This window comes from Ogataea haglerorum, assembly GCF_019207285.1.
Source record: "Ogataea haglerorum isolate 81-453-3 chromosome Unknown 81-453-3_NODE_10_length_422072_cov_98.086364, whole genome shotgun sequence".
Classification (NCBI taxonomy): Eukaryota; Fungi; Ascomycota; class Pichiomycetes; order Pichiales; family Pichiaceae; genus Ogataea; species Ogataea haglerorum.
Genome location: NW_025065160.1, coordinates 290,966 through 316,714, shown reverse-complemented (window position 1 = coordinate 316,714; position 25,749 = coordinate 290,966). Strand labels below are relative to the sequence as shown.

The 25,749-nt window shown below is 42.2% G+C and overlaps 17 protein-coding genes across 17 annotated transcripts; 10 read left to right on the top strand and 7 right to left on the bottom strand.

Annotated features, from left to right (window-relative positions):
- Positions 1 to 22: 22 nt before the first annotated feature.
- On the bottom strand, positions 23 to 1,246 carry KL911_003799 (uncharacterized protein; the record flags this gene model as incomplete). Its single annotated transcript, XM_043199018.1, has 1 exon — positions 23 to 1,246. The coding sequence occupies one exon, from the start codon at positions 1,244 to 1,246 to the stop codon at positions 23 to 25; it is 1,224 nt and encodes a 407-aa protein (XP_043053583.1).
- Positions 1,247 to 1,284: 38 nt separating this feature from the next.
- On the top strand, positions 1,285 to 2,772 carry KL911_003798 (uncharacterized protein; the record flags this gene model as incomplete). Its single annotated transcript, XM_043199017.1, has 1 exon — positions 1,285 to 2,772. The coding sequence occupies one exon, from the start codon at positions 1,285 to 1,287 to the stop codon at positions 2,770 to 2,772; it is 1,488 nt and encodes a 495-aa protein (XP_043053582.1).
- Positions 2,773 to 3,884: 1,112 nt separating this feature from the next.
- KL911_003797 (uncharacterized protein) lies at positions 3,885 to 5,489 on the bottom strand (the record flags this gene model as incomplete). The annotated part of the gene is made up of 1 exon (XM_043199016.1): positions 3,885 to 5,489. One exon carries the CDS (start codon positions 5,487 to 5,489, stop codon positions 3,885 to 3,887), a length of 1,605 nt encoding a protein of 534 aa, XP_043053581.1.
- Positions 5,490 to 5,600: 111 nt separating this feature from the next.
- On the bottom strand, positions 5,601 to 6,977 carry KL911_003796 (uncharacterized protein; the record flags this gene model as incomplete). Its single annotated transcript, XM_043199015.1, has 1 exon — positions 5,601 to 6,977. The coding sequence occupies one exon, from the start codon at positions 6,975 to 6,977 to the stop codon at positions 5,601 to 5,603; it is 1,377 nt and encodes a 458-aa protein (XP_043053580.1).
- Positions 6,978 to 7,758: 781 nt separating this feature from the next.
- KL911_003795 (uncharacterized protein) lies at positions 7,759 to 8,571 on the top strand (the record flags this gene model as incomplete). The annotated part of the gene is made up of 1 exon (XM_043199014.1): positions 7,759 to 8,571. One exon carries the CDS (start codon positions 7,759 to 7,761, stop codon positions 8,569 to 8,571), a length of 813 nt encoding a protein of 270 aa, XP_043053579.1.
- Positions 8,572 to 8,602: 31 nt separating this feature from the next.
- KL911_003794 (uncharacterized protein) lies at positions 8,603 to 9,829 on the bottom strand (the record flags this gene model as incomplete). The annotated part of the gene is made up of 1 exon (XM_043199013.1): positions 8,603 to 9,829. The coding sequence occupies one exon, from the start codon at positions 9,827 to 9,829 to the stop codon at positions 8,603 to 8,605; it is 1,227 nt and encodes a 408-aa protein (XP_043053578.1).
- A 295-nt stretch (positions 9,830 to 10,124) lies between these two features.
- On the top strand, positions 10,125 to 13,301 carry KL911_003793 (uncharacterized protein; the record flags this gene model as incomplete). The annotated part of the gene is made up of 1 exon (XM_043199012.1): positions 10,125 to 13,301. The coding sequence occupies one exon, from the start codon at positions 10,125 to 10,127 to the stop codon at positions 13,299 to 13,301; it is 3,177 nt and encodes a 1,058-aa protein (XP_043053577.1).
- Positions 13,302 to 13,342: 41 nt separating this feature from the next.
- On the bottom strand, positions 13,343 to 14,092 carry KL911_003792 (uncharacterized protein; the record flags this gene model as incomplete). The annotated part of the gene is made up of 1 exon (XM_043199011.1): positions 13,343 to 14,092. The coding sequence occupies one exon, from the start codon at positions 14,090 to 14,092 to the stop codon at positions 13,343 to 13,345; it is 750 nt and encodes a 249-aa protein (XP_043053576.1).
- Positions 14,093 to 14,200: 108 nt separating this feature from the next.
- KL911_003791 (uncharacterized protein) lies at positions 14,201 to 14,455 on the top strand (the record flags this gene model as incomplete). The annotated part of the gene is made up of 1 exon (XM_043199010.1): positions 14,201 to 14,455. One exon carries the CDS (start codon positions 14,201 to 14,203, stop codon positions 14,453 to 14,455), a length of 255 nt encoding a protein of 84 aa, XP_043053575.1.
- Positions 14,456 to 14,936: 481 nt separating this feature from the next.
- Positions 14,937 to 16,181, top strand: KL911_003790 (uncharacterized protein; the record flags this gene model as incomplete). The annotated part of the gene is made up of 1 exon (XM_043199009.1): positions 14,937 to 16,181. The coding sequence occupies one exon, from the start codon at positions 14,937 to 14,939 to the stop codon at positions 16,179 to 16,181; it is 1,245 nt and encodes a 414-aa protein (XP_043053574.1).
- A 303-nt stretch (positions 16,182 to 16,484) lies between these two features.
- On the top strand, positions 16,485 to 17,306 carry KL911_003789 (uncharacterized protein; the record flags this gene model as incomplete). Its single annotated transcript, XM_043199007.1, has 1 exon — positions 16,485 to 17,306. One exon carries the CDS (start codon positions 16,485 to 16,487, stop codon positions 17,304 to 17,306), a length of 822 nt encoding a protein of 273 aa, XP_043053573.1.
- A 99-nt stretch (positions 17,307 to 17,405) lies between these two features.
- KL911_003788 (uncharacterized protein) lies at positions 17,406 to 18,017 on the top strand (the record flags this gene model as incomplete). The annotated part of the gene is made up of 1 exon (XM_043199006.1): positions 17,406 to 18,017. One exon carries the CDS (start codon positions 17,406 to 17,408, stop codon positions 18,015 to 18,017), a length of 612 nt encoding a protein of 203 aa, XP_043053572.1.
- Positions 18,018 to 18,085: 68 nt separating this feature from the next.
- KL911_003787 (uncharacterized protein) lies at positions 18,086 to 19,093 on the top strand (the record flags this gene model as incomplete). The annotated part of the gene is made up of 1 exon (XM_043199005.1): positions 18,086 to 19,093. The coding sequence occupies one exon, from the start codon at positions 18,086 to 18,088 to the stop codon at positions 19,091 to 19,093; it is 1,008 nt and encodes a 335-aa protein (XP_043053571.1).
- Positions 19,094 to 19,159: 66 nt separating this feature from the next.
- Positions 19,160 to 19,606, bottom strand: KL911_003786 (uncharacterized protein; the record flags this gene model as incomplete). The annotated part of the gene is made up of 1 exon (XM_043199004.1): positions 19,160 to 19,606. The coding sequence occupies one exon, from the start codon at positions 19,604 to 19,606 to the stop codon at positions 19,160 to 19,162; it is 447 nt and encodes a 148-aa protein (XP_043053570.1).
- A 215-nt stretch (positions 19,607 to 19,821) lies between these two features.
- On the top strand, positions 19,822 to 22,437 carry KL911_003785 (uncharacterized protein; the record flags this gene model as incomplete). Its single annotated transcript, XM_043199003.1, has 1 exon — positions 19,822 to 22,437. One exon carries the CDS (start codon positions 19,822 to 19,824, stop codon positions 22,435 to 22,437), a length of 2,616 nt encoding a protein of 871 aa, XP_043053569.1.
- A 56-nt stretch (positions 22,438 to 22,493) lies between these two features.
- Positions 22,494 to 23,006, bottom strand: KL911_003784 (uncharacterized protein; the record flags this gene model as incomplete). The annotated part of the gene is made up of 1 exon (XM_043199002.1): positions 22,494 to 23,006. One exon carries the CDS (start codon positions 23,004 to 23,006, stop codon positions 22,494 to 22,496), a length of 513 nt encoding a protein of 170 aa, XP_043053568.1.
- A 315-nt stretch (positions 23,007 to 23,321) lies between these two features.
- KL911_003783 (uncharacterized protein) lies at positions 23,322 to 25,589 on the top strand (the record flags this gene model as incomplete). Its single annotated transcript, XM_043199001.1, has 1 exon — positions 23,322 to 25,589. One exon carries the CDS (start codon positions 23,322 to 23,324, stop codon positions 25,587 to 25,589), a length of 2,268 nt encoding a protein of 755 aa, XP_043053567.1.
- Positions 25,590 to 25,749: the final 160 nt, after the last annotated feature.

Genomic DNA, 25,749 nt, shown 5'->3' with positions numbered 1-25,749 from the left:
TTGAAAATATGCTCAGCTTCTATTAATTTTGAAGTATGCTCATGCGCTCTATCTCGTCTAAATACTCGTTGGTCACCTCGTCCACAAGATCGTACACATATTCCTCTAAAACACGCTCCTCATATCTCTCATTGTATAATTTGACTTCTTTCCTGGAGATTGCGTCTTTGAGATCGTCAGGAACAAGAATGTTGGAGGTAGTGTTCAATTGGATCACTCCCCGATTGTAGCAACTGACCATTGGATAATAACCTAGCGTGCCATCATCTTTAGTTTCAGGAATCTTGCCTTTCACTTCCTTGCCTTGTTTCTGTTCGGAGGAAGGCGGCAGAAATGCATTCAGATCCTTGAAAGCAACTCCACAACACTTCCCATTTTTGTACACTGTTATTGAAGAATTGGGAAGTTTGCAGGGCTCGAATTTTACCGTGTCTCTCACCGCTTTTTCTCCAAACACCGTCACAGGGTTCAAAAGATGCTCCATCTCTTTTGATGCAGTATAATCATATTGCTCAAAGTAAAGCTGGTTTTTATATTTGATCGGAATTTGATCCCGCACAACGTCAAATTCAACGAGCTCCTGAACAGGAATATCAATATTGGGTTGCCCAACTGTTTGTTGGTGGATTTGCTGTCTTGCCAACCGCCTTTGCGTCTCCATATGAGGTAATTTGATGAGCAGTCCAACAACATCACCGGTCTGGAATTGGTCGTTCTGCAAGAAGCTGCCTTGCTTGCTTAAATGAACCGTCTGTCCGTACTTGTCTCTAAATCCATAGCCGTATCCATCGAACCCTACAGGGGCTTCAAGGCTAGCCTCTCTTCTAGCAACTCCAAATCTAACATGGCTTTCTCCATCATTAGACTTGATGAGTCTAAACTCGATATACCAAGTTCCCTCTCTGATTACGGCATTCGCTCTCGCGCTTCTCCATCCTTGAAGAGCAGTAGCAGTGGTCAAATTCTCGTCGACTAAAATTCCTGGAGACTTATCAAAATACGAAAGTCGGCAATAGAATGGTGGAAAATCCGTTGTAGAGTACATCATTGACGTGAATGCAGGGTTTGGACGACATGGTTTATATTTGAATGCTCTTTTATTATTTGGATTGTCATCATTAGAGTGGAATTCGATGTCTTCGAAAGCCGCTTGTTTATTCAAAATTGGTCTTCGAAGCTCCAGCTGCAAATCCTGGGATGAATAAGGTAATGGTTTTAGCCGAGGCACCACTTTGATTTGACCCATCGTGAAATGTACAACCCAATAAATATTTTTTTTTTATGATGTTACGACAGTTGAGTCTCAAATACAATATATTTACGAGTATAGCTCTCACAAAGTCAGAAAGCAATTCAGTGGGCACACTGGCAAATACTTCCTATGCCTTGAAGGACAATATCGTTACTCGTGACGCGCCTACAACATGCTCCTCGAGAATTCTTACCAATTATGTCTCTCCATTTGAATCTACCGTAAGCAGACTATTGGCCGAGGAGGGTTCGCATCTAGTGGGGAAGACAAACATGGACGAATTTGGCATGGGGAACTCCTGTTTGAATTCGCATTTTGGGCCCACCCTGAATCCTTTGTACGAACAAAAATCAGACATAGTAGATCTTAAGGAAAAGGAGTTCTGGACCAGAGGTGAAAAAATAACCGAGGACCTTACCTTCGAGAATCCACACACAGACACTTATTTGCATCGAAATTACCTAGTTTCTGAACTCAAATCGGATTACAAAGTTGACCCTGAAATGAGGATTGTTGGTGGATCGTCAGGAGGATCTGCTGCGGCGGTTGCAGCTGATTTAGTAGACTATGCTGTAGGAACAGATACTGGAGGGTCAGTCAGATTACCATCATGCTACACATCCATATTCGGTTTCAAGCCATCTTACGGAAGAATCTCAAGATGGGGGTTGATACCATACGCTCAATCGCTGGACACAATTGGCATTATGTCTAAAGACATAAAGTTGGTCAGGAGAGTATTTGGTGTATTAGACAAGTACGATAGCTCAGACCCCACGTCAGTCTCACAAGAGAACAGAATATATGACGACAATCTGAACTCCAAAATTAAAATAGGTATCCCTGCCGAGATGAGCTTGGGGAACCTGGAAGATGATGTGAAAGAAAAATGGAGGAAGATGCTCAAACAGCTGCAAAAATCCCCCAAATTTGAGCTCTTTCTGATATCTCTGCCTTCACTTTCGAAGAGCCTCCCTGCATATTACACTCTGGTGACTTCTGAGGCATCTTCTAATTTAGCCAGATACGATGGAATAAGATACGGATATCGCACCGGCGAATATACCAGTGTCGAGCCAGAGTTTGCCAAAACCCGATCCGAGGGATTCGGTGTTGAAGTTAAGCGTCGGATAATTCTGGGGTCGTATTCTTTGTCCTCTTATGGTTACAAAAGTCATTTCATGAATGCTACCAATGTAAGGTCTAAGCTGATTCAAGAGTTCAATAGAGTTTTCAAAGAGCCACACATGCTGAATAAAAACCACAATCCTGATGGCATTGACTTCATTTTGTGCCCAACTGCTACCTCTTTGCCTCCTCTTGTGTCGCAATACCAAAAAGTCACTCCCGTGGAGTCATATATGAACGATATCCTGACCGTCCCATTTTCTCTTGCTGGACTTCCTGCAATTAACATCCCACTTGGAAGATCGGTAGGTTTCCAAGTGGCCGGACAATTAGGCCACGATTATAAAGTTTTGAAGTTCGCGCAAATGATAGATGAGTTGCAGATAAGATGAGTGTGTCTTTATTAGTTTCTATAGTACAGTCACACTGGCAAAACTCGAACGCCTGCCAGCTTGTCCAGAACAGGGCCAATAACCGGGCTCGAGAGGATTGGGCCAATGTAAGGAAGAGATCTAAGGAATTGCACCACTGTAGCAAAAAACTCTCCAAATAATCCCAAAATGCCAAAACTTTCCACTAAAAATCCCCAGAACGAATATCTCATCAGTATGAGAAGAACCCCAAACAGAAAGCATATGGACCCTCTTATCTTTTGTGGTCTAGTGAAAAAATACACGGTTTTCTGTGGACCAATAATGAGCACCAATCCAATGATGAACAGTAGGTTACTCATGGCAAGAAGAGCTGAATCAAAGAAAGTGACAACGCCCAGGAAAAAAAGCAGGACGCCACCTGCAGTGAATCCAACGCCGAACTCTGCATGTCAGCAATTTTTGATTTAAAACTCACTTTGTACTTCGGTCAGCCAAATCATATCAGATAAATATGATTTTTTTAAACTAGGGGAAAAAAAAGTTTACACAGCCTCTGCAAATAAAAACAAGTCATGCGCGCACTGCCATTAATGGCACAGCTTCTATGCATAGACGTGTATAAACAGCCAGAATATAATGCCCCTTTCTTGGCAAAGTAGAAGCAAAACCGAGTCCATCATGAGTCTTGATATCGAAAAAAACACACACCCCTCCTTATCTTGAAGTCGTTGGCGACGAGCCCGCTGCTACAACCCCGAGCGTTCGAAGAGAAAGACCTACGCAAGTGATAATTTCCAGGCAATGCCGATGCAAGAACGCTCGAAGAGGCTCCAACAGAGGTTTTTGTAGGAACTTTAACGATCGTATGGTCTATGAGCGGCCTCGCCGTGTGGGACTCATCGGATTAGCTGTCGGCTACGCAATTGATAAGATATCGAAAAGAAAAAGACATGGTAACTTCTCCCCGGGATTCCATGTCTAGTGGTGTTTTGTGTCCGCAGTGTAAGAAACAGGGTATACTAAGTGATGATTTAGCTGGCGGCACCCGCCAACGGTATGGTGAAACTGGAAGAAAACAAGTAAGATGTGATGGTCTAGCGGTTGAGCAAGTCTATTAATTATCTGATATTCTAGTTATCGTCAAACAGCTCGTTCACTGCCTCATAGTTGATTTTCTTACTCAGAGACTTGTTCTTCAGCATGCTTTTTGCGCTATCAGCAGCTGAGAGCTCCTGGTTCAAGGCGGCCGTCAAACCCAGGTGTGATGATGCACCCGATAAGTACTCCCCATATTCGCTCTTGAGATCGTTGCCCTTATCTTCTGCTTTCGTAATACGTTTTCTTCTCTTGGGATGTTGGTTGTGGCCTGCTATTCTGTCTGCATCTTCTTTGAGACGCTTTGTTTCTTGAGCCAACAAAAACTCCTGATTGGATCCCACCCATAAACGCTCCTTCAGCTTACTTTCTTCCTCTGTCAAAAGAATATTGTTGATTTCATCATCGTCAGCGTCGTCGAGATTGTCTGGGTCATCAGGAATTTTAGACAGTAATGTCTCCGTCTTGGGCAGCGCCTTCAGGAGATTTCGCGGCCGATTTCGCTCAATCATTCGTTCAAATTCCAGATCCTGTAATGAGGTGGCTTCTTCCTCCTCTTCGTTCTCGTCCCCTAAGATGGAATTCAATTTGCGCATTTTATCTCTCTTCTGCCGCTGTAGAACTCTTTTAACGTGTTCCTGGATTTCCTTCTCAGAAAGTTTGGAGTCTTCCAGAATTGCAGCAAGTACAGGATCGCTGGTAACATCCTCGGTGCCCGTTTTCTCTATCTGGCTTTTCAGTTTCTTTTCGCTTTTCCGATTTTTCTGAAACGAGGGCGGAAGGGTGGATTTGACTTGGCCGCGCTCACGAAACTCCTCCACAGTCAATCCCGATGCATTTGTGTTTTTGAACTCATTAAGCCTCTTTTGGATCGTAGATTCACCGATATGCGTAACCGCAACAATTTCAGAATGCGTTCTCCTGAAGTTATTCATTCGCGCAGCCAAAAGAATACATGCACCTGCGATACCTGCAGGTCTTCTTCCCTCATGTATCCAATCTTCGCTCATTCGGTGTGCAAGCTTTATGGCATCATTTATCACCTTTGGCAGCATACGACCAAAATCTAATTTCTCTGCGAAGTTCTGGATGAACAGCGACGGGTCAACCAGAGGCAACGATGTGATATGGAGAGCTTTGACCATCTTCAAAAAGGTAGCACCGACTGCGTACACTGATATCTGCAAACGAGAAGAGAAATCTATCAACATGTGATGAGTCTTTTCCTTTCTGCACGCAATATACAAGCATGCTGCAACAACATTTTGTGAACGTCGCCCTTGCACAAAGTTGTTGGTGAGAGCCAGTTGAAACCACTGGCAAGCCGCATCGGCTATATAATCTTTGATCTTGAGAGCCGCAGCGACGTTCCGTATCCGCTTCTTGCCATTTTGTAAGGTTTGTTCACGCGAATCAAGAGATCCACGATTATTACCAAAATTTGCTCTAGTCTGGTCTGCACCAACTATGGATCCTTGAAGCATGGCAGCTCCTGACGGAGCTTCCCCAAACGTGACCTCAAGCACGATCGGGTTTTCCTCAATAACAGTTCCACATCTGGCACATGCTAAATCTGATGAAGCAGTCTTGTGATCGCGCTCAAACTCAGTGCTTCCACAGTTTTTACACCTGGGCACCATACTATGTGAATGAAAACAATTTATCAAGAAGCCTATATAATAAAAAATAAAAATCGTTAAATAGCACCGCCACAGATATACCTCGTTTTATAAAACAACAAGCCACGAAGCTTACAAAGACTCTAAACCATCAAGCGTCTGCTTTGCAACAAAGATCCAACTCTTCCACAAAGTGCTGTTTTCCAGTTTGTCTAGCTTTCCCTCAATTACAGCAATTTCCTTCTTAAAAACTGAAACAGGCCAATATTTGTATCTTTTTGTAGCTAAGGCAATGATATTATAGGCGGTGATGATCAAAGCGCGAGGATCTCCTTCATCAAGAAGATCAATGTAGCGTTCAGGAACTTCCACTGTGTAGCGCGAAAGAGTACCATACATGTCATACTCCAGCTCATACGAAGGTTTGAAACTTCTTGCAACATTTTCGCCGGTTGCAAGAGATGAAGTAGATGACACGCCAGTAGCGACGGATTCAATCGGAATATGTCGCGGTGTATTTTTTGGTTCTGCAGGAGAAGTAAGGTTTGCGTGAGCTCTATATTCCTTCTTCAGCCTATCAACCATTGCAATTATTAGAGCTTGCAAGTCTTGATCCAAAGGCTGTACTCTCTTTTTATTTGGTTCATTAGCCGTCGGATATTCCACGTTGACAAGGTCGTAAAGGAACTCTGGGAAGTAGTAACTTGCATCTTGTGACCAAGAATTGATGCAGTAGCGTGCACATGCGTCGTTGAATAAAGGGTCATTTCTATAGAGTAGCACATAGTCTGTGAAAAGCAGCCCTAAATTTCGCCCTAAACCAAAATAGCCTCGCGAACAGACATCCTGATTAGGACTGGCAGTGGCATAAAATATATGCAACATTGTAGTGGTCATGAGTGCAACGCTTTTTTTTATGTCTTCTTGCACTTTGACTTCCTCACTCATGGAATACATGGACTTGGTGAAATGGTAATCTCCAAGTTTCAAGTAGGTGACCTTATTAAGATTCAAAACATCATCGTGACCATACATCACTTGTTGGAAGTAAAGATCAATGCAACTGGTGGCCATAAACGCATGCCAACAAAAATCGTATAGCGGCGAAATTTTGAATGCCGAAATTAGCATGTCTCTATTGATCGAATCCTCACAAATCCTGAACGGCAGTGTATTCATAGTGTGAAATTGAAGCTTGAGCAAGAATTCACTATAAAACGTGTAGTTGGAGATCTCTTTGGGGATGTCCAAGTCAGCGAGATGCGAAAAAGCGGTTTTAGGTGACAAGAATTCCGGCGACACGAAATTGAATCTTGTTTCGGATTCTGTCTTATGATACTCGTCCCATTGCTTGACCGGACATGAGAACTCAAACTTCCCATGTGGTTCCGACATCGTCCCCGACGAAACAGAAGACCCAGGACGAGGCTCTATGCTCTTGGGCTGCGAGGTATTAGTGTTTTCTGACGATGTCGAAAAGTTTCCATCATCAGGAACCGAAACGGTCATGTGTTTGCCTCTTTGCCCGGATGGGGACACGCTACCCACCTCGCCTACCTGTGAAACTGCATTATCTTCGCAGGAAGGATTTCTGAAATTGTCCGCCGCAGACAAAGATTGTGTTTCAATGCCCGAATGGGGCCCATAAACGCAAACAAGCCCTCTTTTCCGGCAGCGCAAACATTCAGGCTTATCTTCATCACACTAAAAGAGTCAGTTAATTTGGCACGATGATTACTTACTTTCAACCTTCTTCTTTTGCAGGAGAGACATCCGGTCTTAGTTTTTTTATGTGGTCTTCGGAGAAACGACATTAAGAGTGTGAGTTGTAGGCACCGTTATGCTTAAACGAGGTGTTTGTCGCAAATTGCAACTATGAATATTTTTCCCAATAATATAACGAAAACAAATCCCTGATCTCTGTTTTTTTTTTCGAGATGAAAAGTCGACCTAAATTCCTCGAACGTCCCTGCCCTAAGTGAAACGACTTGGAAAAACTTGGGCTCTTATTTACGCGGTAGTGCAATCTGAAAAGTTCCAACCCTAAAATAAAAACTTCGCTTTATGTTGGACATCAATTACGTTATTTCGTGCTCCCTATCGGACGGGGACACTTTTTGATAGATGTAATTTCTATAGTATTGAAAGATAAAGGCTTGAAAGTGGGGTTATTACCATGTGTTTTTTGGTGGGGCCCGAGTATGAACTTTGTTTGGCATATTCTCTTCCGTCTCGTTATCAAAAGTTACGGCTGTGCCGTTTGTTTGTTTACGAATTTTTGATAGATATTATGACTTCGTCGATGGCCAACGCGTCTTCGATTCAGGACTTAGCAGACAAGATTCCTATCTTGCGCTCAGATGACACGTTTAAACAGTATGTTGACGAGTCGACTTCAGTCAGGGGTCTAAAGCTCGACCCGGATATGCTGAAGGAGAACCCTGAAGCATTGGCCAACCTGACCAAGAATAACGAGAATTACCTCAATAAGCTCACATACCAATTTCTTGAGACCGAGTCCAAACAGATATTTCTCGGGTTTTTGAATGAGGGACACAAGTTGACTGCAGAAGAGATGGACTCTACCAACCAGATGATCGCCGAATCTAAACAACGATACGAAGAGATGGAAGCAAATATAGCAAGACTCCGAACAGAGATTCACGTGGGGAGTAGGAAAGTGCTAAAATCACTTGCGGAGGTCAATCGGCTTAATAAGAGCATCAACGAGCTTAATAATACTAACGATAACTTACAACAAGAGGTCAATGACCTCGAAATGAATAGCACAATCAAAGTTGGTTCTCGTCAATACCACTCATACGAGCAGTTGGAGCAGCTTGAAAGCCAGATACTAGAGGAAAGCACACAACTACAGGAGGAATTGGAGCAATTGAAACTTTTCAAAGAAAGCAGAAGCGAGCATTTGAGGCAGTTGGAAAGTGACCTGCAAACTACTGAAGCTTCTATCAAGAGTAATAAGGCAATACTATCACAGTCCGTTGAAAAACGCCAACAGGCTGAAGTGGATCCTAATCTAGATAGGGACTACAAGCATACGCTACAACTCATCGAAATATGGAAATCTTTAGCCAGCGATTAAGCAAAAGATATGTGACCATTACGCGCTTTCGTTATATATCGAGTTCTTTTTTGAGAAAAGCCCCCATACTTCCAAGGTATCCTTCATGCCTCAGAAAGTAAGCCTTTTTCGAGCCTTCAGACCAGAAGTTTATGGCATAGCTCAGTGTTCTGATTGTCTGATAGTGATTTCTAATGTAAGAACCTGCGAAATATATCTTCTTCAGATCGTGTCTCTGGGCTTGCAGATAAGCGATTTGACCGATGTTATTGGAAACAGCGTATAAGAGCGAGCGGGCTATGTCTTCCTGGTTTAGTTTTTCCAACCTGTCGAGACGAACATCAGAACCCGTTTTCTCGTGCTCTTCATCTTTTTCGAACACTTTTTTGAATACCTTTCCCATGGAAGATGCAATGTGGTTGGACTTGAGGCCAATCTTGTTATACCCCTTTCCATATATGTCACCGACCAAAAGGTCGACGTTCTCGTTATTTCCGTGAGATGCCATTTCCAGCATTTCATCAAAGTCTTTACAGCTCGTGAGCACTGATAACAAGCCCCATAATGTTCCTCCGCCAAGCGAAGAGCCACCCACACGGATAAAGCTATCTGGGCCGGGGCCGGTCACTTTGATAATGGAAACACCGGAGCCAATATTGACCAGTAAGTAAGGATATATGCTGTCAAGTTCTAACTCTCCCGAGTCCACCTCCACATATTTGTGATTCTTCTCGTCAAAATAGAATATCTCGTTCTGAATTTGGCTGATAAAAAAATCGAGTCCAATAATTAGACACTGCATTTCATCCTCTTTTTGCACTTTGCAATTAAGAGACTCTTTCAATTTGTCATAAAACTTATACGATCCACCTCCTGTCGCAATCAGCGTCAAGTTTGGATTGATAAGATTCTTGCCGTCATGATGGTAATATTTTTTCAGGATGGTTTTAAGGTACTCAATGAACTCGTCGATTCTCGAGGTTTCAATCTTGTAGAAATTTAGTCTTCCGCCTTCCTCTTTCTCATCTTTAGAGAAGTAAACCAGTTTTGACAACGATCCCCCAATATCGATTGAGACTTCGTTCACTGTCTCGGTGTGATTGGGGAGCGCGATGTCTCGAGTTTCTGGTAAAAGCCCACCTTTGTACTCCGTCTCATCATGCACTATGTAAGATCCCAAAGCATTTAGCGGTTTTGGATTCTTACAATGGTTATGCACATAAATGCTCCCCGTTGGTGATCCAGATCTTTGCTTTTGTATACCACTGACCTGTAACATAAAGGCGATAGCAGAGTGATAAGGAGAATGTTGATAATGCAGATGTGACGACAGATTTACTTTATTTTGTACGATTGTGGCACTCTGTCAAATCCAGGACTGATGAATCAAATCCGATGCTTTGGCATAAATATACCTACTCGTTGCTGACGTTCGTGACCCAACAATTGGCTATCCTTTTGACCTTGGGGAAAAAATTTAATCCCCCGTTAGTCGCGTCTATAGACGCAATATTCTGCTGAGTATTTTGAGAAGTTTACCTATCTGCCTTAAATAGCCGTTGATATGGGCCACTATGGTTTCCCTTAGGAAGAAAAAGCATCAGAAATTGGTCCTCAGTATTACGATATATGAAGCAAAAGATCTGTTACCACAGTCACAACTCCTGCCAACCGTGTTTCGCTGCAATCCGAGGTGCTATGTCAAGTTGCCGCCATTTGCATCTTTCAAAACAGCTCGAAGTAAGGATGTATCCAACCCACATTGGAATTCCACACAAAAGTTAAAGCTCAGGACTCCTCCATCGAATGTGACTGAAAAGGATTTGGGAAAATTACCAGCGACGGCTTTCTTGATACTAGTTTTGGAAATAGTGGACAGCAAGGGATCTAAAAGAAGTTATTTTGGAGAGCTTCGACTGTCTCTTATTGACTTATTGGAACAATTGAAAAACAAACTCGAGATCGGACCTAAGTGGTATAAGCTTTATTCCTCTGAACGAGAGCAGACTTTTGTCACGGGATCTGTACGATGCAAGTTCACGTTGTCCAGCCAACGCAAAAGGCTTAGCAGGAAATCACAGAGTTCCCCAAAAGTTGTGACTGAGTCGGAACTTAACTCAAATGAAGTTGATTCCGAAGAAGAGTATGATGAGTCTGATGACGAATTGGTACCTCCCACTCCACTACCAGAATCTTCCCCCTCGCAGACCAATGAGGAACTTGTCAAGTATATTAGAGAGCTACAGAACTTCTATGACAAATTGAAGACGTTTGGAAAGGACCCTCTCAAACTGATTAGGATCAGCGAGCAAAATTTCTATACCGACTATTCCTCCGGTCTAATTCTTCCTTCACCCGAGGGGTTTGCCGGTTTAGATTTACAAGACGAATCTAGTGATGAGGAACAGCAGGAACTGAAATTTTCCAGACAAAACCTACGTGCCTCGGAATCAAATAGCTCGATTTATTCCTCAATGGAAGATCTGAGCAATTACACATCTCCTGCTTCCTTTTCTGATTTGCCGTTAACACCACCCACTTCTTCTTCCTTGGCATCGGAAAGGAGATATAGGTTTCGAAAGCTACGAGGAGAGCGGTCAAAGCCAAACTATGAATTCACAGCCGGCAAGAATTTCGTTGGGATGCTTTTTGTCGAGATTATTTCTGCATCAGGATTGCCACCCTTACACAACTCAACTAGAACAGGCTATGACATGGACCCATTTGTGGTTATTTCTTTTGGTACGAAAGTTTATCGAACGTCTTGGAGAAAGCACACACTGAAGCCCATTTTCAACGAAAGATTGGCATTTGACATTTTAGAGCATGAAAAAACCTTCAATATAAATTTTAACATTTTGGACAAAGACTACTGGACTCTCAATGATCCAGTCTGCGAAGGATCTGTTCCCGTGAAACTTCTCATGACCGAACCGCTGTCCACTTCGGACATCAAATTGATAAAGAAGGAGGAGGAGGAAGACCTGAAGTACAAGAAAAAACTGTTTGGTCGAAACCCAAAAAGAAACTTGAGTAACATCTACGATGAGAGCTTGAAGACTTTGGAAGTCAAAATGAATCTGTATCCACATTGGAAGGAAAAATATGGCAAAATTCAAAATGTTGACCCAAAGTTGAAGATTAGAGTAAAGTTTGAATCCTATGCCAATTTGAGACAGCATTTGTTCAGACTTCTTCTCAAAGAATATCAGACTGATGGTTCTTCAGAGATGGACATAATTGAGCTTGGATCTTTCCTCGACTCCATAGGATCCAATATCGAGGAAGAAGACGTGATAGAGTGTTTTGACAGACACGGGAAAAAAGCTTGGCATGGTGACAAACTAACTTTCGACGAAATTATCGAAGACTTTGAGACAACTTTTGAGAGAATGGAGCAACATGGATCCAACTCATGCAAGCACATCATCCAAATTGCCAGGTGCCCGTCTTGCCTAAAACAGGCAAGAGTTCATGGCGATTCTGATATAATAAAACATCTGGCTATCTGCTGTTCTAAAGATTGGTCCTCAGTTACGCGAATGCTGAAACCTTCTTTTACTACTCCTTCGTCGGCAACCAGAAGATGGTATACTAAAGCCCTTATCAAAATTGCATACGGGAAAATAGAGTTAGGGAAAAACAACGCCAACATTTTGGTGCAAGATAGAAATACCGGTCTGATAATAGAGGAGAGAATGAATGTTTATGTGCGGTTAGGCATAAGACTTCTTTACAGGTCGTTCAAAGGGAAAAGAAATAGTGATCGAATCAAAAGAATTCTCAGGAACCTAAGCATAAAGCAAGGAGCCAAATTTGACAGCCCCTCCTCAAGAAACAAAATTGAATCTTTCATTAAGTTCCACAGTATAGATATGTCCGAGTATCTGATTGAAGACTATACGAAGTATCGCACATTCAACGAATTTTTCTATCGAAAACTCAAACCAAACTTAAGGCCTCTCGAAGGCGCCGACTCTCGGTACGCGGTCAGCGGCGCAGACTGTCGTTGCTGTGTTTTTCCAACCGTTGAAAAATCGAAGGAAATTTGGATCAAAGGAAGAGATTTCACGCTCCAAAAGCTGCTTGGCTCAAAATTTGACCACACCCTATATGAAAATGGGTCAATTGTTATATTTAGATTAGCTCCTCAAGACTATCATCGCTTTCATAGCTCTATCAATGGCACCATTACAAAAACAGAGAAAATTGACGGCGAGTATTACACTGTGAATCCGATGGCCATTCGATCAAAATTGGATGTTTATGGAGAAAATTCAAGAGTCAACATCGAGATAGACTCTCCTGAATTTGGGAAAGTCATCATGATTTGTGTAGGAGCCATGATGGTTGGTTCCATTGTGCTGACGCGAAAAGTAGGAGACGTGTTGAAAAGAGGAGACGAAGTTGGATACTTCAAATTTGGAGGATCTACAGTACTATTGTTGTTTCAAAGGGGTAGAATTGTTTTTGACTCAGATCTGGTAACTAACTCTGAAAATTCGACGGAAACACTAATTCGGGTTGGTATGTCCATTGGACACACACCTGAGATTAAAGAGTTTCCACGTGAACATACAGATTTGGACAAAGAGCCAGAGGAGACAAGATTGCGCATCATCAGAACCCTCACTGGAAAACCAATTGGGGACTCTTCTGAGAGTCTTGGCAATTGGGAAGTTCAAAACCTTGATTTGGAAGATGCCGTGAATATCGATTTGGAAGATGAGGTGTCGGATATTAGCTCATAATACTTTTAGCATGGTCATGAATATATTGCATTGCATACAAATTAGTATTTAGTAGCAGTAACAGGCACGCCTTGAATTGCAGGATCATTGACAAACCATGTTACTGGAACAGGTCCCTTGTTAACGAGCTCACATGGTAATCCAGAATCTTTCTCATCAAAGATCCGAGATAGAACCGCAGCTTTTCCTGCACCCTCTGCAACGAAAGCTATGTTTTTGCTATTGAACAAAACAGGAATTGTAAATGTAACTCTTCTTGGTGGAGGCTTTGGAGAGTCTTGAAGGTAGGCAATTCTTCTCCTATTCTCAGTCAAAAGCTTGTGGCCTGGGAAGAGTGAGCAAGTATGTCCATCAGGACCACATCCAAGTAGGATCAAATCCAGAGATTCAGGGAGCTTAGCCTCATAATCAGAAGCAATTTTGTCATCTGTGGAGCCGTCGGGGGTAAGAAGGGATTCCTCAATGGTGATCACCTTTGGTAAATCAACGCTATTGTCTCTCAATGAGTTGAGAACCATTTCATTGAAAAGCCCATAATTGGAGTCTTCATGATTCAAGGGAACCAATCTTTCATCGCTGAAATAAACTTCCCAATTGGACCATTTGACATTGGCAAAGTTTTCCTTGTTGGCTATCAAACCTTTATTAAGAACTTTGCCCAAAGATCCACCACTAATAGCTATTTTGAATGTGTTGCCTTTCTCCAAAGCCGCATTTTGATGCTGAATCACATATCTCGCAACCGCATCCGCAACATCTTGGGAATCGGCGTAAGAATGGACGTTAACCATGTTAGTTCGGTTCAAACAAATACTATCGGATTATATTCTTCCTTGAATTTCAAATTTGGAGCTGACATAATATATCTTGAAAAATAGTATAAATTTTACCTTTAGATCATGGCTCAAGGTAATTTGAAATTATCCAAAAAAAAGCCTGCTAGAGTCACAAAGCTAAAGAAAAATCCTAAGGCAGCTGCTCCAAAGATTCACAAGCCGAAAAAGGTGAGCCGTAACGAGAAAAATCTTTATAAGCTATCTCAGAAGCATACTGCAAATCTTGTCTCAAACACAGAAAAGCTTATTGCCGCTAGAGTGGGGCATTTGGAGATAATTAAGGGAACAAGGAGAGAAGTTGAAAAGAACGCTAAATAATGTCGCAACCTTCTACGAAATTTGAGGACATGAAGCGCAGTTGGTCAGTGACCAACGAGGTAGTAACTATCTCTCCCAACTACAAATTCTTCAAAGAACGCGAAGGAGAGAAATATCGGAAAACGGGTACGTAGATAGTTACTTGGTTGCGAATGCTTTGTGCAATACAGTAATGACTATGTTTTGGGAGCGGTCAAGAAGCGTAGAAGAGTAGCTATTTTACTGATGAAGCTGCAACATTCAACAATTTCTAGCCCCTGGTGTTGTCTACTTTTAAGTTTAATATCACCATTGAGAAGAGGGCACGCAAGCTTCGAAGTTGTCTCTTCCAGGTCAACTGCCTGGCCAGCTAGCTACCTGATCTCTATCGACTGGCTGTCAAAATAATACCGTGTCAATACCAGAACCTCCATTTTTTTACAGCAGATTATATTAGTGTTGCAGAAGAGGTATAGGCCGCTATTTAGAGCTTAGACTTTCGATGGTGAGTTTCATTCATTTTGCCACATTGGCAAGCGTGGCTGCTATATGTGCCACAGCTCTTGAAAATGCCGCAGTGTATCGGTTTGGCGAGCGAAACACCCAAAGTCAAGCAGTCTTGCTTTCTCAAATGGACTCCATATATAACCTTGCAGATGAATTCGATGTGTCTGATTTCTATGAGTTGGACAAATTGGACAATGTTGAAGCTTTGGGCGTTGGAAAAAGCAAGGCCTGCGACAGAAAGGATAATAACCAATTGGTGATTATAGTAAACGGAGTCGACGAACCACAGGCATTCTTTGAGCATATAAAACCAGTCATTTTGGTGGAGAGCAAGGATGATCGTTCATCATACAAGTTCAGAAGTTTTCTCTCCAGACTGCCATCTCAGATGAAAGAACTCAACCCCAATCTCAACCTAAGCAAGCTGTCAAGTCACATATCTATTCTTGGCCAGAACACCAACAGGGCGCTTTTTGAAACGTGGTCCAAGGTATTCCACGACAAGGAACACGATTCAATATCATTGTTTTGGGGGGAGATATCTAGCAATTACGAAGGCTCACATTTTTCCAAGAGGTCGTTGGAAATCATAAGTGATGAAGAATTCATTAACGAGCTAACTCAACTAGAGTTCCTGCTTAAAAATGAGCTCGTGACATCAAACGACAAGATCATTGTCAATCTTCAATCTTTGACAACCATTTACGAGAAAACAGGAGAGCATTCGCAGGCTTACCAAACATGCAAGAAACTCTTGGGCAAGCTGATAATTTCTCTGGTGGAGAACAGCGCGAAATATGACTCAACAGTTGTGGTGATGCCGTTGCAACAACAACTCATAACTATGAAGATCAATGATGACTCAAAACAAGAGCTTTCTGTGGCAAAAAGAGACTCGTACTCTGTGTTCGCTAGCGCAAATGGATGTTTCAGTTCCCAAGAAGACTGTCTAGACTCTACTTCGACGTGCTCTGGACATGGTTTGTGCTCAAAAGTGGGCAAGTGCTGGAAATGCGTTTGTTCTGCTACTCAAGACTCATCAACAGGTAGAACTACCAAATGGACGGGCGCTTCATGCCAGAAAAAGGACGTCAGCGCAGAAACGAACCTGTTCTTGTGGACAACAGTCGTCCTTCTTTTTGTGTTTGCTGCTGGTGTCAAGCTGCTTATCAGCTGTGGTAATGAGGAGCTGCCTGGAGTGCTAATTGCTGCTACCGTTCCTACCAAGAAAACGATGTAAGTTACATATACTACTGGTTTCCCATAGAATTACAGCTGTAGGATCTACCAGCCCCGCTCAATAGAAAACAATCACTATTGACCGAAAGGGCATTAAGATGATCCGTAGAGTCAATCTCACCAAGTACTTGACGCCTAGCTATCTCTCGACTGAGATAATTAAGCAACACGGTTTGTTAGTACTGGTTGTCCGCACTAAAAAAAAAAACTTTTGACTTCGGCTCTACTTTAAATATGATAAATCTAGTGGAGGGCCGGGTAACACGTTATTTAAAAATACGAGATCGTAATTATAATTATTTCTATGGCCATGTCTAATATCCTCCCTCTAAGCAACTCCGATCTTAAGAGCGCTTCAAGGCCGGTTCATTTTATTATAAGGTTTGCAAATGGCGCACCAGATGTCGTCGTTCCGGCAGGCACGGTCGCTAATATGGGAGATATATCCACAAAGTATATACGACAGCAGATCAGGCTGAAAGACAAATCTCTTGCCAATAAGCGTCTAAAACTGATTCACAACGGAAAAGTTCTCTTGAATCATACTGATTTTAAGAGGAAAATGCACTACCTACTCAATGAAGAGTCAGAAGGATCAGAGCCCGTAAAGATCTATGTACATTGCATAGTTGGAGAAGAGCTGTCCCAGAAAGAACTAGCCCAGGAGGAAGCGCTCGATCGCCAACCGGAGAGAAGCACATCAGAAGCTCCAAAGGGATTCGACAGACTGCTTTCCCAAGGGTTTTCTGCTCAGGACATTCAAGAATTGCGTCAACAATTTCAGCAAATACATGGAGCAAACTTAGATAATCAATCACCAGAGGCTCTTCGGGAATTAGAGGACAGATGGATCGATAGTACAGTCAACAATGAGATTGATGAGTTTCCGGCGAATATAGGACCAATAGGGGGAGGAGGAACTGGAGGCATGGGCGCTATGTCACGAGATGGGGATGCACATAAGGATCTTTTAATTGGGGTAGCTATAGGGTATTTCTTAGGTATTTTCGCATTGTTTTTGATCAAGCTGGAGGTTGGGGGTATACTGAATAAGCGGACGAAAATGGCTGTTTTTGCGGGGGTTTTTGTGAATTTAAGTTTTGGCTTTGTTAAGGCATGGTCATAATTTTCATATCTCGATAATTCACTGGCTGAATTCGCGATACCAGATATTAAAGGCAATAGGGAGAAGAAATATTTGCTGGAATTTAATAATCCACGCACGATGAGCACTGTTGAGAAAGTTTCCGAATCTATCAATCCGGAACAGGATGACACAACCACTGACAGCTCCTTGCGATATGCTGCATATGCGAATAGATTTAGAACTATTGCGCTAGCTTCTCATAGATATGTCGCATATACTTCTGACATTGGAGAGTCCTTCCGTCCGGTGGTCAACCCAAACTTTGTGAGAATGTGCTACGGTATCTCATGGTCCTATGTTCTTGGTGACGTGTCTCTTGAAGCTTGGAAGGCCAAAATGAGGCAAGAAGGAAGATATACTCCGGGATTACTTCCTTGGCACAAGCTACCGGAAGCAGATCCTATAGCAGCTGCCTCCTACACGGGAATGGACTGGAAATGGGTTGGAATTGAAAGAGGTGTTTTCCAGTCCATTGCATCAATGGGATTGCCTGCATTTACTATCCATTCAACAGTCAGGTACTCCTCTCTTCTGTTTAAGAGTACTTCGAACAAATCACTCAAGACTTATGGACCTGTCGGAATTGGTTTAGCTGTCGTCCCATTACTTCCTTACCTTTTTGATGAACCTGTCGAGCGTGCTACGCATTACATTTTTGAGCAGGCATACAAGAGCTTGAGCTCCAAATAGTGGTATGTAAAGTCATCTGTGCACCAGAAATCTAGCCAAAAAAAATAAAAACTTCAACAGATCTTGGTATGTTCGGCTTCGGTAGGAAGTCTAAAGGCCCGCAAAAAGAATGGATAGTTGACAATGATAGACCCATTTCGACTAAGCCGTTTGAGGCTCCATCAGACTCTATTGAGAAGCCCAGCTTGCAAGACGCAGAGACCGAAGACCAGAAAACAAAATATAACATAGTGCTGAAGCATTTTCAATCCACAGAGAAGTATCCTGTGCTAGAAAAAAATTGCAATGCTAGTGATTATGTGGAGCTTAATGACTTTGAAAAAGCATGGCTGAGTAAGGAATGTCTTTTAAGGTACCTTCGCGCCTGTAATTGGAATGTTGACGAAACGATTAGACGATTGACTAATTCAATTGCGTGGAGACGTGAATTTGGAATTGCAGGAGGAAATTTCGAAAAGGTCACGGAGGACCTAGTAAAGGAGGAAAACGAAACTGGAAAACATCTGGTTTATGGTTTTGACACTGAGGGTAGACCTTGCCTAATACTGTTAAATGGTCGCCAAAATACTAAAACGTCTTTCAGACAGATTCAACATCTGATATACATGTTGGAAACTAGCATCGACTTCATGCCTCAAGGACAAGACAAACTGGCACTGTGTGTGGACTTCAAAAAATACCCAGAAGCTTCACTTGTGGAGCCAAGAGTACCGGCAGTTTCTGTGGGCAAGCAGGTACTGCATATTCTACAGTATCACTATCCCGAAAGGCTAGGCAGAGCTCTTTTCATTAATATCCCTATAATTGTTTGGGGTTTCTTAAAAATATGCTGGCCGTTTGTGGATAGCTTTACCAAACAAAAATGCAAATTCGACGAGCCTTTTAGGGAATTTATACCACCAGAACAACTGGCCGTTAATTATGGTGGAGATGTTAATTTCGAATATGTTCATGACGACTATTGGCCTGAAATGGTAGAACTTCGAAATAAAAAACGAGGCATTTACATCGAGAACTATTATAGATTGGGTGGTGGAATTGGCCTCAGCGAGATAGATCTACGGCAAGGTCTGTGAGGAAAAGTTGCATATAAGAACATCAAGTGAATATTCTAAACTTTTGCGTATTATACAATGTGACGATCAATGTCTGATGAGAATGTACAGATTTTCCTGTTTGAGCGACGAAAGAGATCTGTAGTTTCCTTCTAAACACATTAAGAGTCCACCAAACGAAACGTAGACGGAGATATTATCATCTTTCCCTTCTTCAAACTTATAGACCGCTCCATGCATGACGTAATCGTATTCGTCCATCAAAGACCTTTGACCAGGCTTTGGGGGTCTCCAAGAGCCATTGGTGGAAAACATACCTTGATCGTCTTCTGCCCCTTCAAGAGCAAGACTTTTTGCCAGAGTCACGGATAGTGAATCGCCTGTGGAAACTGGAAATAATTCTGTATTGATATCAAGAGTAAGTTTAGTATCTGCTGAGCTGGTGGAGTTTGCAATTATTCTTGACACTTTGTCATATCTAGCGCTATCCAACGACTGGACACTGAAAATATCATCGAAAAGAGTGCTCGACATACTCTTCAAATGCGAATTAACTCAAGATCTTGAAAATTTTTGATATTTTTGATATTATTTTAATTTTGTTATAGGTCCGGGTAAAATGGCTTTGAAGTTGATCTGAATTGTACTTTCTGTTCTAATTTAGACAGCGATAGTGATATTTTCGAATACTTTTTAAGTGGTCCGATTTCTCAGGTTTGCGTGTGATTGAGCAGCACGCACTATACTATATGGCAAGGAGCACGGATATGGATCGGCTAGATGCCGATATAGAGCTTCAAAATCAAACATCAAGAAGGAACTCGTTCCAATTAGAAGAATTGAACAACTTTGCTATCGACGATGATGATGCAGATCTTGTATATCATCCAAATTCCCATAATCGATTGAACAATGTCACTGGTGACTTATCGGGGATATCCTTTTATCATAGAATTCATCATTTTCTGAGTCAACCCAAGACTAGAAGAAAGATATCAATTCTTGGTATAATACTTTTCATCGTGTGGATTGTGCTCTTGGTCACTTTCGCGCACAGTGGAGCTTTTCAAAATGGTAATAAGACGGTTTATCCTGGTCAAAATTCGACCTCGTCTGAGTCAACAGACGAATCTGCGCTAAAAGACCCGCAGGAACGCATACCGATGACATTACAAGATAGCAGGACTGGGACTTTCTCAGTTTTTTCTTATGATCTTGAGTTTGTTGGTATCCCAGGTTTGAGCTATGAGGAAGACCAAGGATACTACTTGCATCGCTCAGGCTCGTACCATTTCCTCAAAAAGGCGTCTGATAGTGAATTCAACAAGAAGCTGTACGATAAGCCGGAGGTTGAATACAATGGCCGATCGTATAGATTCTCTCTTGTATCCTTAAATTCGGACCTCAACAAAGCCCTGCTGGTGTCCGAAGCTGAGCCACAATGGAGATATTCAAGCTATGGTGTTTATTGGATTCTGGACACTGATTCGGGAGCCATCACTCCTGTGTTTGAAAAGGACAATAAGCTTCCAAAAATCAGTTTTGCTGAGTTTTCTCCACGAGGTAGGTATGTGATATTTGTGTTCGAAAACAACATCTATTTATTGGATCTCAAAACAAGGGAACAAACACAGATCACAAATGATGGCAGCTCTTCAATTTTGAACGGTAAACCCGATTGGGTGTATGAGGAAGAAGTTCTTTCCAGTGACCGTGCAATTTCCTGGTGTCAAGATGAAAGCCATTTCTCCTTTATCAAGTTTGATGATACGGATGTTCCTGTTCATGACCTTGAATTTTTCAGGGACAGTACGTATCCTGTGACTGAGAAGTTGAAATATCCAAAACCAGGATACAATAATCCAATTGTGTCTGTGTACGTTTATTCATTGAAAGACAAAAGTACGCAGGAGGTTTCACATGATAATTCTCGTCTCGGCTCTGATTACGTGGTGTACCAGATGGCCTGGAGTGACGGAGAAAAACTTCTAATCAAAGAAACTGACAGGACCAGCAGACTTGTTGACATCAGAGTTTATGATAGCGAGAACAAAAAGTCCACAGTTGTACGCTCATTTGATACAAAGGAGTATGATGGATGGTACACCAACAACGGAGATATATTTGTTGTGCCAGGAGGGGGTTACATTGATACTGTGGTTTATAACCACCACGATCATCTAGCTTACTTTAGGTCTGCCATAGATTCTGAGCCTAAAATGATAACCAAGGGTGACTGGGATGTTATTGACGGTGTAGCCGGTTACAACCCAACGAACAAACTACTTTACTTTATTGGTACAGCGGGAAATGCTCTCGAAAGACATATTTTTTCGGTCAAGCTTGATGGCGAGGACCTCAAAAATCTCACCAATACCGAGAATGTCAGCACTTATCGACTTTCCGTCTCAAGTGGAGGAAAATATGGTTTTGTGCAGTACAAAGGACCTGCTCTGCCAACAGATAAAATCATTGAAATGGAAAACTTCACAGAGGATAAAGAAGAGTATGCTCAATCCAAGAATTTAAACACAGCAAGTATGGTCGAAGAAGCTCTGAAGCGCTATCAGGTGCCATCCAAGGAGTACAAGACTGTTACTCTTGAGGATGGTACCAAAATAGATGTTATAGAAGTCAAACCATTCGACTTCAACCCGGAAAACAAGTATCCGTTGCTTGTTAGTGTTTACGGAGGCCCTGGGGCGCAAAAACTGTCATCGCTCTTCAACTATGGCTTTGAGGAGGTGCTAGTTTCAAATCTGGAAGTTGTTGTCTGGTACATTGATCCTAGGGGAACAGGAGGCAGAGGATGGAAATACAAATCATTCGCAAAAGACAAAATAGGCTATTGGGAACCGCGGGACATTGTCGAAGCCACCCAACGACTCATTGAGACAACTGATTACATAGATATGGATTTGACAGCCATCTGGGGATGGTCATATGGTGGCTTCACCACTTTGAAGACGCTGGAGTACGACTCTGGCACCACTTTCAAATACGGTATGGCCGTTGCGCCTGTGACCAACTGGTTGCTCTACGACTCGATCTACACAGAGCGGTACATGGGCAAACCCGCAGACAATGAGAACTACCAGAGCATGTCGAAAATTAGTGATGTGGACAAGTTCAAGCAAGTCACTAGATTCCTCATCATGCACGGTACAGCCGACGATAACGTGCATTTCCAAAATACGCTGCAACTTCTTGATGCGTTCGATAAAAAAGGGGTTGAGAACTACGATATGCATGTCTTTCCAGATTCGAACCATAATATCAATCATAATAACGCCAATAAGATTGTTTATGATAAGCTCTTCAAATGGTTGGAAGCAGCTTTTGAGAAGAAATGGGTGAACTTTTGATCGTCTATGCTCATTACTACATAAAGTGCATAAATCGCAATCAATCCTAACTCGTATCACTGAGGTTTTGAGTAGTTTAGAGAACCGCAGTTCTTGCAAAGTCTGAGATCCTTGTCTTTGTCAAATGCGAGGATCGCCTCTTTGACCTGTGTCCCAAGGTCAACACAATGGAATTGAGCCTCATGACAGATAGCTTTGCAGTTCCAGCAATACCACCTCATTTTGTCAACCACGTCTTCGGGCCTATCTTGCTCCAAAACCAGGCCAATGGTGTTCGCAAATCTGACGGGATTGTGAGGGGTGTTCGGAGGCAATAAAAATGATTCACCCTCCTTGATAGGAATATCTTTGAATTCCCCGTCATCCACTACCTTCAGCAACATATCTCCTTTGTACATGTAAAACCACTCCGGAGTTTGATTAATATGGTAATCAGTTCTCTCGTTCGGACCACCCACAATCATCACCGTAAAACCTCCTCTGTGCAGGCAGTAGTTATTCACAGGCGGTTGAAGCAGATGTTCATTCTCAGCAATCCATTTAGGGATGTTGATAGGTTGCGGCAACATTGTATAAAGTGACTAACTTCTTTGATTGAAAAATGATCCGACCTGCACAGCCTTAAGGTTTTATAGTCGATCGGCCTAATTAGGCTTTCGGGGCTGATAATCAATTTGATCAGTAAAGTAGCGGATTCAGGACATAAGCTGAGTTAGCGCGTAGTTTGAGACGACACTTTGTAGGTGTTAGTGGGAAATCAATCCTACTTCCTCTTCTCATTCGCTATTCCGAAATGGATGGTCAAAAAGGGCTTCAATTTAACTGACTAGCTGTACAAAAAGAATTAAACACAAAATTCATTTATCATAGTTCCATATTGCTAAATGGCGGTGAGCACTTCTTCAACTGCCGGCATTATTGGTGGCGCGAATCCCTTGGAGTATTCGAAGTCGCAGCCGTATACTTTGTTCATATTCCAGACGATACTCATTGTGATCCTAGCTCAGCTAGTTTACCGCCCCTTATGTCTCATCAAACAGCCCAAAGTTATTGCGGAAGTGATAACTGGTATTTTGCTTGGACCAAGCGTGATGGGGCGTATTCCGAATTTCACTAAGACGGTGTTTCCAACAGAGTCTATTCCTGGTTTGACATTGGTCGCCAATGTCGGTGTCTGCCTTTTGCTATTTATGGTCGGATGTGAAGTTGATGTTGTATTCATTAAAAAGAATCTCAAGATCGCAGTTTCTGTTGGCCTATTCAATATGGCGGTACCCTTTGGCCTCGGGTGTGCCGTCGCTGTCGGTCTCTGGAATGAATACAGAGTTCATGATGATAGCTTGCAACCGATCAAATTCACAACCTTCATGGTTTTCATTGCCGTTGCAACTTGTATTACTGCATTTCCTGTGCTTGCACGTATTATTACTGAGCTTGGACTGGTCAAGGACCGTGTGGGTGTCTTAGTGCTAGCTGCGGGAATCACAAACGACTTGGTAGGGTGGATACTTCTTGCTCTGAGTATCACATTGGCAAACTCTACAAAATCAGAAGTTACAGCATACATATGTCTGGTCACAATCGGGTGGTGTTTATTCGTGGTGTACCCGGTTCGTTATGCTTTGAGAAAGGTACTATTTTACTTTGACGACATCTCAAGTGGACCATCGCAACTGGGCACCACAATCATCCTCATGCTCATGTTTGCATCAGCATTCTTCACAGATATAATTGGTGTTCATCCCATTTTTGGAGCATTCGTCGTGGGAACCATTGTACCTAGGGAGAACAACTATGTCATCATTTTGACAGAAAAGATCGAAGATCTTGTGAATATCGTTTTCGTCCCACTCTATTTTGCACTTGCTGGCCTTAGTGTGAATCTGGGTTTGCTCAACAGGGGAATTGACTGGGCATATATCATATGCATAATTGTGGTAGCAATGTTCGGTAAAATTTTTGGAGGATTTGTGGCTGCTCGTTTCTTCGGACTCTTCAAGAGAGAAAGTCTTAGCGTTGGTGTTCTGATGTCCTGTAAAGGAATTGTTGAGATCGTGGTGCTCAATACAGGCCTGAATGCAGGAATAATATCTCAGAAAACATTTTCGATGTTCATTGTTATGGCATTGGTGACAACCTTTGTTACAACTCCATTAACTCTGTTGTGCTATCCCCAATCGTATAGGGACTCAGTGCAACGAAGGCTGGCCGAACAGGAAGAAAGATCGGCTTCTTCGACAACAAAACCATCGACTACCAATGACTATGAAGAGATCATATTTAGAAGGTTAGTGTTGAATGCCAACAATGTTGAAAATATATCCACTGACTTGGTTTTCCTCGATCACCTGGCTATTCCAGAGCATATTCCTGTCCATGCTGTGAATGTTAAGTCGTTAACTGAGCGGACGGCAGATTTGCTTTACGCTTCGATGCTGAAGGGGGAACAAACTGATGATAGCTTCCAACTGAATGCAATTCTCAACATTCTCAAAATTTTCAGCGAATTGAACTCGCTCCAGTTCACATCTGAGATCCTGTATAGTCTGCCACAGGATTTGTTCAAAACGCTGCTTTACAGCTTATCATATTTCAAGCATGACCTGCTCATACTGACAATGAACTTCAAAGAATTTCATAGAAACATGCCATTGATTAGCGAAATGAGCAGACTTGACAACAAGGACATCTACAGATGCTTGTTTGTTAGCAATAATCTAGATATGACCCTCAAAAGTGATATTCAAGGAGCCATGATTGATACTGAATCCCAATATTCGGCCGGTACCTTTTTGAGCCCAAATTCCTTTGAAATCCGTACGCTCACACTCACTATATCAAATTCTACTGTTTCGCATCAAGACCTCATAGCGCTCAAACTGTTCAGTATATTTGTTCAGCACAAAGGAATTGAGGGCTCACGTATAGTTGTTCACAAAGACAACGCGATTCTTGCTACCATACAAGAGGACGCTACATTAGCAAAAAACCCTAAGGTCAGTATAATCACTGGGGAATTTGATCACGAGCTTAAGGATGAACACATCAGCAAATCAGCGAATGATCTGTCGATTATTATTTATCAAGAAGGATGTGAAGAGGTGATGGACCGTTTGTTGGCTGAGAACAACAAAGTTTTGGTTGTGTACTAAGATAAAAATGAAAAATAAAAAACAGACGCGATTTTCGACCGATAATTACGAGAATCTCGAAAATCAGACTAAATGGGGAATTCTGTGAAAAAGTGCCTCGAGGCACAATAATCACACAATGCAGTGCATAATTGAAATCCGAGACTAGTGATGGGGTTTT